Genomic DNA, 8893 nt, shown 5'->3' on the forward strand with positions numbered 1-8893 from the left:
TTTGCAGACCTCCCAGCCGAAGTAATGACTTCAGTCACTGGGACAAATAGTACTTGGTTTCTCAGTCAAAGATGTTTTTGGCGTCATGATGAGCGGGGGGGGGGGGGGGGGGGGGGGGGGTGGGGGGGGTTAATAATCAGAAAAACACGTTTTGGATTCTTCAGCTTCTCTCGGCACTGTCCTGGTGGTGGTTTGGGTTTAAAGCAGGGCGATGGGCTTGCTGTTGCCTGGCGTGCCCATGTACTGGGAGGAGAGGGACTCCAGGGAGGAGTAGGAGGCATAGAGGCCTGTCACCTGCAGGTCTGAGAAGGGCAGAGCGCCCCCGCTGGATCCTGGAGGCAAGCCGCCCGTCCCCAAGTCACAGTCAGACAGACGCAGGGGTGAGTTACTGAAGGTGCCCAGGGCCTCCAGGTTAAAGCTGTCGTCCTTCATCTCCTCCCACAGGTTACCTGAGGAGAACAACAAAGAGTCGTCACCGGCCGGCTCTGACGGAACAGCGACGCCAGACGGCGACAGTCGCAAAAGGCCCGCCTCCTGATTCTAGACGGGGTCCGTTTTTCTAGAGAGCTGTTAGAAATATTTCTACTGGCATTTCACACCCACCTTGTAGAGCAAAGTCCATGATGCTGGGGTCCAGCGCGTCCACCTCTGTGTTGTCGCCGTGGAGACTGTAGAAGTCGTGCGGCTGTTTGTTGCCCGGGTGCTGGGCGAGGGGGCTGTGGGAGAGGTCAGATACGGCGTGGAGGGGTGGCGTCTGGGCCGGGGAGGGGGACATGGGGGACATGGGGGCCAGCCGGGCCTGGGCTTGGAGGTGGGCCTGGAGCTGCTGGTGCTGGTGCATGGGCAGGCACTGCAGAGAGAGGGTGACGACGGGCTGGGGAGGGCCGTGGGTGTGGAGGGTGGAGGGGCAGGTGGGCAGGCGGGTCATCCCAGGGTCCAGGTTCTTCCTCCTGCAGCTCTCCGGACGGTCCGTGATCAACCTGTCCAGCTCATCTGAGAAAAAAGAACAAGACAAAGGTTGAGATTCAGAGGCGTTTCTGTAGGAGACGGTATTCACCCCTGGTCGGCTGTGCGTGCCCCCCTCGCCCCTCTCCTGACCTGGGTTGGCCATGCTGCGCCGGATGGCCGGCAGGTCCTTGCGTTTCCACTTCTGCATCTCCTCCTCCATCTTGTCGATCTTGGCGGGGTTCAGTGCCCACAGGCAGCCCTTGCGGGAGGATCCGCTCATCTTGTTCTCCACCTTCTCAAAGCATTTGTTCAAGGACAGGTTGTGCCTGACCGAGTTCTTCCACCCGTCTGGGGCGGTCTTTAACCCAACACGAGAGACACAAGAGTTAAGATAATGTCACCTTGCCCTCACACAAAACACTTCATACCCTGAGCTTCCTTTCATGATGTGGAGCACAAGGCCTACTCTTACCTTAAAGTAGGGGAAATGCTCCTTCATAAAGCTGTAGATCTCACTGACAGGAAGACTGCCGGTCTTGCTGTTCTTCAGAGCCATGGCAATCAAACAGCTACAGATAGACCGACAGGGACAAAATACATTGGTATTTGTTGTTTTTTTTCCATGTCGATGTATGGCGGAGTGTCCAGTGGGGGAGCTCACCTGTAGGAGTAGATGGGCTTGGGGAAGGACTTGGGCTGCAGGTCCTGGTTCTGGGGAGCCAGTCGGGGCTGGGTGAACAGGCTTTGGTTGTTGAAGGAGACGTTGCTGTAAAGCCCAGCAGGTGAGCACTGGGAAGGGAGGGGGGGAGACAGAAGGTGGGTGGAGGAAGGGAGGGGGGGGAGACGGAAGGAGGGAGAGGTGGGTGGAGGAAGGGAGGGGGGGGAGACGGAAGGAGGGAGAGGTGGGTGGAGGAAGGGAGTTAAGGGGGATAAGGCAGGAAGGGGGGGGGGGGGGGGTTAGCATGTCAAAATGATGCGTTAGCCCTGAAGTCTGTATCTAAAGCCTGCTGAGGGGTGAGGTTACCTGCTGACCAGCCTGTGAGAGGGAGAACACTTGCTGTGGACTGTGCTGGTAGACAGAGGTGGGGCCTTGGAACCCAGGAGAAGCCTGTCCATTCATAGAGTATGGAGACATCTGTGGAATACACCCCTGGCTGATTTAGCATACACTCACCACAAACTCAACTGTCACATCCTCGGCCTGGACTTCAACTACAACTGTATCTTATGTCTGAATATCAGTTTCCCCCTGGGGAATTAATTATAAATTCCTTCTCTTCTCAGCTCAAGGTCCAACACCATTTTTGCTGTGTAACACCTGACACATTTAAACAGACTAATTTGGGTAGAAAACGTTGCCACATTGAGACCAGAGTTGAGCATTCTCGGAGATGGGCGACTTACGCTTCCGCTGTGGACGTTGATGCCCAGAGGGCTGTGCTGCATGTTGCTGTGCAGGTGGATGAGGGCTCCCTGGCCACCGGGCATGGTCATGCTGGTGAGCTGAGCTGTGGGGGGAACACAAGCAGGTCACCCTCTTCACTGGCCCTGTCGAGCCCTGGTCTAGCCCAGGTAGCGTTGTAGCAGTTGTTTTGAGGTCGTAGAGATCAGAGCTTGGTTGTAACGGTATTCTGTGTTGCCAACTGTAAAGGGTGTTTGTATTCCCAGTGGTGGCAGTCTAACATCACAGGTCTGGGTTCTTGTGGTTTTTTTGTTCAGCAGGCAGCCCCACCCTGGTGTCTGCCTGTCAGCCTGCCTGTCATCTGTCTGTTTGCCTGCCTGTCTGTCTGCCTGCCTGTCGTCTGTTTGCCTGCCTGTCTGTCTGCCTGTGTCTATCTGTCTGTTTGCCTGTCTGTCTGTCCACTTGTGTCTGTCTGTCTCTGTCTGCCTGCCTGCCTGTCTGTCTATCTGTCTGCCTGTGTCTGTCTGTCTCTGTCTGCCTGCCTGTCTGTCTATCCGTTTGTCTGTCTGTCTGTCTGCCTGTCTCTCTGCCTGTCTCTCTGTCTGCCTGTCTGTCTGCCTGTCTGTCTGTCTCACCTGTCTGTTGCTCCAGCATGCTGGAGGACCCGTTGGGATGGCTTCCTCCCGCTCCTCCTCCCCCCCTGCCGTCCACCATCTGCTGCAGCCGGGGAACGTCCACGGAGGTGAGCCAGGACAGAGACTGCAGGTCCCCAGGGAGGTTCTCCTCCCGCAGCTGAGAGGGGTCTGTGGTCAGGAGTCTGCCCGGAGGGAACACACACACACAGGGGCTCAATGGCACACCCTGACAGTGAAGCTGCCGTCCGCACGGGAACTCTCAACAGTTGGTCATTCAAAAATCCTAGCAGGGAGTCAGGAGGTGCTGGGAGACTGGTGAAAGCTGCTCAGGCTTTATCTGATGTAGGATTAAGAAGATTAAACAAAGTGCAATACTCTTTCATACTCTTTTCAAATAACTGGGGCCTTCTCATCAACATGAACATACACACACACCCAAAAAAAAATTGACCAAAAAAAACCCTGGTGTTGCAAAATAAGGAATATTTGAGTGGCCTCAAAATATACATTATACAATCCTGGATGATTCTTCTTGCTAGATATTACCTTACAGTTATGTTCCTTCATACATGTAGTACATTAACAAAATTAATGTACAGATTTTTCCAAAAGATCTCTGCTTAGTCAGAGCATGGGGGAGTGGCGATCAGCTTGCGGCTATTATTTCTTTTCTACAGAGGAAGAAAAGAGAGGAATCCTCTTGAACCCCCTCCAGTCCTCTCTCCACACACTTACTGTGGAGAGGGTTCAGTAATTGGGGTCGCTATGACAACACTGACTGTAGTACATCCCCCCCTTCTTACAAGTCCAAATAAAAATCAACCCTACGTCAGGTGACCACATTTCCCCTCCAACCATTGGCTGAATCATAAGTAAACAACGCACGGGATCGTTTGAAACATGGGATGATGGCACATGCTGCCTGCAACAGTTGGCCTCTTGTCTATTGAAAAATGATCACCTATTGTGTCCCAAACGACAAATCTGCCCAGTGGCACGTGGTCCCATTGTTTCCCCCAGACCCTTCCATGATTGTCTCAGCCGTTTTAACCAGCCCTTGCATTAATCTGTTGGAATGACAGCCCTCACACAAGAGGGACAAATAGGATGCCATCTGCTTCCTTGTCCCTTTCCAGTCTCTATCCTGCCCCCCTCCCCCCCCCCCCCTCCTCAGTCAACGGGCCCCTGGGGGCCAGGGGGAGGGGCTGGTGCTCGTTGGAGGTCAGGTCACAGCGCTCGCTCACCCTATCACCTGGGGACCTGACATCAGCTGACACAGGCACCAGCACGAGTCCTCAGACACCTTGCATGCGCCAGTCTGAAGGGTCTTAAACGAGCGACTCGTGCGGCGCTGAAACTCAACACCACATGTGGCATTGCCTGTTTCAACTTGAGCTTTGAAGTTTGAGTCATCTTCCGTGACACACACACACACAGACACACTTACATACACACTGACTTGTGCGACCAAAAATTGCACAGAGACGTGCAGTCTTGTTTTGTCGGAAATATTTATACTGGGAATTCATGTTTACACGACTAATCTTACATGTGACTCTACACAAAGGATGTCATACACAAACAATGTGTGCCCTTCTAGTTGGGACTGTTCCGTGCACACGACACCTTATTGCTACTTTTTGGGAAACCTCCCTCTCTCTCCTCACGCCCACAATAAAGAAATTGCTCGCTGATGCGAGGCATGTTGAGCTGGTGCCCCCGTCCATCACCCAGACGCACAAGCTTTCCCAGAGGTTAAACACTTAGTATCCCCCTCCTCCTCCCCTCCTCCTCCCCTCCTCCTCCTTCCTCCCTCCTCCCTCCTCCTAATTGGGAGCCACGTCTATCCTAACTGGTGACCCGGGGAGCCCTGTCTCTCCCACCCCCCACCCCTCTGTCTCCCCCCGGTCTCCCCCCCGTCTCCCCCTCAGCCGTCCCAGTGCAGGAGGGTTGTCTCTCCATGTGCCGACAGCAGCAGTGTAAACAGAGCTGATGGTTTCTGACAGATCCATTCAGACTGAAAATCATTTATTCTTCAGTTGTTGTTTTTTTTTCTTCTTCTCTCTCTTTCTTTCTCTCACTGTCTCTCTCCTTTTCCAGACACCCCTCCCTTGACAAAAAGAGCTGTCCTTCCACCTTCAGATTATACATAGTGAAGTTAGACTAAGTGTTCCCTGATAGTTTTGAGTTTAGTTTAGCCTGTTAAATATACGTCAAGGAAATGTATTCACAAAGGGTAGCGCTTCTCAAGGATGGAAACTCATTATAATTGGGGAGAATTTGGATGTTTCTATTTTGGAAATTAAATATTTGCAACAAGGGCCTTACCTGTAGTCCTGGGGAGAAGGATGGTGACCAGAATTTTCTAGAACTCCTGACATCCTATTTGTAATTCCACTTTCTATCATGTCCTGTGTTGTTTGGTTTATCTGCAATGCAAAACACTTTTTAGAAATGTTCCTAAATAGAAAACACTTGATCCAATCATACTTAATATGGTTTTTAATAAAACCTTTTTTAAACGTCAAATTGTTTTTTAAACAGCACACTGATCATACTACATATCTGCTAAACTGATCTGATAAGCAAGTGCCACGTATACATCTTGATCGATAATTTGATCAGTCAAAAGTAGGTTACGAGAATTATCAACATTGCTTAGTTATTATAGATACCATTATATGTAGGTCATTGTTGTTTTCAATTCGAATAGAGTTTCTAAATTTGAGATGTGTGTAGAAAAACCAAAATGGCCTGTTCTAATACATATAATATATATTTTACTATTATAATGTGTTTTAACATTTTCCCACTTGATTCCACTTTTAAATCTGAAACGTCGCCCCTTTTTTACGCATCAGCGACTTATGCTTGCTGAAATATTCCAGTTATAATATTTGTAAAAAATTATTTACTCTGCCATGATCACGCTTTAGGTCAAATGTAAATAAACTTACCTGGTTTGAATAACGCGAAGAAAAGATTCGTGGATGCTGTTCCCGTGTACAGTATAATGACTGAGCTGCACTTGTTTCCCCCAAAACTGTTTTTAAATTTCCCACTCTGGAGCTGTCCAGCAGTCTGTCATGCGCAGTGCGCTTTCACGGAGCCTCTTGTTGCTGAGAGGGCAGGATCCCAAATGTGACAGGAGCCAATCTAACTGGTCGTGACAGTCCCACTGAAGACTGCACACCGTTCACACATAGAAAACGAACTAAAAGAGAACAACCTGAAGTTTCTGCTCAATTGCATTCACAGTTAGAGTGAGTTCGCAGGCTAACAACACCTCCATGCATTTATTTGTAAATGTTTCCCTGCTAGGTCCATCTAGGCTTTGTGCAAGAAGATGACAGTAGCAATTTCATGAATAATTGCATAACTTTTTGTCCAGTAGTCGGTTGATCCTGGCAAATAGTTTGGGACTTCTCAAAACCCTAGATTTAAATGCACTGTCTGATCATCCAACGTATTAGTACAAAAAAAGTTGCCTAACTGAGAACTAATTCTTGAGCAACAAAAATAAGTTTAAAGGAATGCAAATAATAATAAAACGAAAGATTTAAAAATGCCAAATGTTTTACGTCCCTTTTAGATTGGAGACATTCCAGAATTTGTCACCAAGTTCCAGTTTGTAATATCCCGATTATTAAATCCGTTTTCCTGATGGTGTGTGTCGCTACTTGTGGCTTCAAGCGAATGTGAATTTTTCAGAGAGTGCTTGTTGACAATTTGTTTCCCCGCCGCTGCACCCGCGTTTTTTCCGGAGTGCAGCGGGAATTGAGCCGGGGCGGCGCGCACGGGCTGTAGCCAGGGGTTGGCTACACGAGCCAAGAACACAACAGGCGGTAAAGCTGACACTTATCATGAGAGGGTCCCCTGAATACACCTCTATTTTACTCTTATTTAATATAAGGAATTAAATATATGATTACATTGGAAATGCATCAAGGTTTTCTACACAAATGTTCTATTAGTTGTCATTCATTTATTGTATATTTTTTTTACACTCTTTATAGTATATCTATTCATTATATTTTTAAGATTGTGTTCTGTGAAAACTAAATTCTGAAAAAATCCTTTAATTCTGTGGGGATAGAGCCAATGACTGCAGTGTCAACCCCATGGGACACTACAGATGGTAAATCGCCCTGTCACAATGGACACAATCAATGATTACATGCATGAACGTAACGGACAAAATAAGACTGTCCCACAGACTCAACCCCTGTAGGTCCTAAAGCCCGTGGAGTTCACGTCTCTTAGCCATGGAGCTTTACTCCACAAGTGTTCTGATTGGAGGCCCAAGTCTCCTTTCTGACTCATGCATGTCTATAGATGTCTGACCAGACCATTGTTCTAGACAGCTCTCCCATAAGTATGGTATGTGCAAATATGTGCAGATATTACGGGTGAGATATTCCTATGAGTGGTGTTTAACAAACCAAGGAGGACACTGATGTGACACACACGCCATTGTCTACTTGTTGAATTTGCACAATGTCTTTTGTTTTTCAGAGTAGGGAGTGAAACTCTAATTACAAAGAGTAACCAACTAACAGGAGATACAGTACTGTGAGACTCCCTTATAAGTCAGTCAGGCACTAAGGGTGATTACCACAGTAGTAGAAAACAACCGCAGCCGTGTTGGAAATAGTCCCCAGGCATGAAGCGTACGTTTGCACGCAGCCAAGTCAGGCCACCAAAACCAAGTAGACGTGGTGTCCCCCCTGCAGGAGACTGCACCGTCCCAGTGAATGACTCCCCATGGCTGAAGTGTGAAGACATTCCTCCCTCTGACTAATGAGCAAAAACAACAAGATGGAGGCTCAGTAATGTTATTGTCTTCCATTGTGTCTGTTTACCAAAAACATTGCTGTCCTCCGGAGAAGGGGGTCACCTCACCCCTCTAATCTGCCCTGCAGGCACAGACAGGGCCCTCCAGGATCCCCAGCAGATTCACTGCCAGCCAGTCTGACCTTCTGGCAGCAGAGGAAGTGGCTGTCTTCCATACTTATCCAAGGTGCTGTATGGAGGGTCCTGGTCAGACCTTTGTTTTCTCTGATGAGGGTCAAGCCTGCTGGGGCTGTGGGTGCAGATGGCTGGGCTGAGGGTCACTGGGTTAGCTCTGTCAAGCATCCGAGTCAAGGGGCTCCTGGTCAAATCAAAAAGTCTGAGGAGATGAATATTTGTACTTTATCTGTGGGTTGGTGAAAAGGTAGTGAATGGTCGTATGTTTACGCTCCTTTTATGGGGGCATCTTGTTCACTGGAACGCTTTTGCAAACGAATCCACGAGGCATGCGCTTGTTCTGGCCTGGAGGTTAGTGACCTGGTCAACTTCAACAGTGGCCGGGATGTTCTTGAAATGCTCGAGGGTCAGGAAAATGTCAAACGACAGTTTGGCGAAATGCAGTTGACTTAAAGTCTGCACCTATCAAAGTGCACCAACACAACAGCTGTCTGTTTGCATCAGGCGGAGAGTGGAGGATGAAGGTGGTTGAACTGCAGGGGGAGATAGGCTATCCCATTGATCAAGTAGAATCGCTTTCTGCAGATTCCCCCACTGGTCAATTGTCTGACACAGTGCTGGTTTAAACTCCACGGTCTAAAGGCTCATTCCGGACCTCTTTCACTTTGGCTTTTGTACTGGAGGATCATAGAGACTCCGTCTTAAAGGTTTGGAGAGGTCAATGGTGTTGACCTTTGTGTGACCTGGGTGAAGAGCATGTGCAGTGTGCTGGGTAGAAGACAGGCCTTTTCAACAGATCACAGGGCATGATGGAGCAAAAGTCCTTTACTCGTTCTCCTGGGATTCAGCACACATGAGCCTGGGGGCGTGGCCTCACCTCCAGGGAACACCTGAAGACAGGTAGGATATTCCGGAAAGGCTCATCATTTCGAGGCTTTAT

At 49.1% G+C, this 8893-nt stretch overlaps 1 protein-coding gene across 1 annotated transcript; it reads right to left on the reverse strand.

Moving 5' to 3' along the window:
• Positions 1–138: 138 nt before the first annotated feature.
• On the reverse strand, positions 139–5393 carry foxn4 (forkhead box N4). The gene is made up of 9 exons (XM_047048507.1): positions 5314–5393; positions 2986–3167; positions 2353–2456; positions 1973–2083; positions 1610–1737; positions 1421–1517; positions 1099–1306; positions 604–993; positions 139–449 (listed from the first exon to the last, which is right to left on the reverse strand). Exons 1-9 carry the CDS (start codon positions 5391–5393, stop codon positions 199–201), a joined length of 1551 nt encoding a protein of 516 aa, XP_046904463.1. The 3' UTR covers positions 139–198.
• Between the last annotated feature and the right edge of the window lie 3500 nt (positions 5394–8893).

The sequence above is a fragment of the Hypomesus transpacificus genome, chromosome 24, assembly GCF_021917145.1.
Source record: "Hypomesus transpacificus isolate Combined female chromosome 24, fHypTra1, whole genome shotgun sequence".
Classification (NCBI taxonomy): domain Eukaryota; kingdom Metazoa; phylum Chordata; class Actinopteri; order Osmeriformes; family Osmeridae; genus Hypomesus; species Hypomesus transpacificus.

Coding starts and splice junctions, on each gene's coding strand:
- foxn4 (XM_047048507.1), bottom strand. CDS start 5,393: ATGATAGAAAGTGGAATTACAAATAGGATGTCAGGAGTTCTAGAAAAT. Junction 3,168..5,313: donor CCTTCTCCCCAGGACTACAG/GTAAGGCCCTTG, acceptor CCCTCCGGGCAG/ACTCCTGACCACAGACCCCT. Junction 1,518..1,609: donor AAGCCCATCTACTCCTACAG/GTGAGCTCCCCC, acceptor GTCTATCTGTAG/CTGTTTGATTGCCATGGCTC.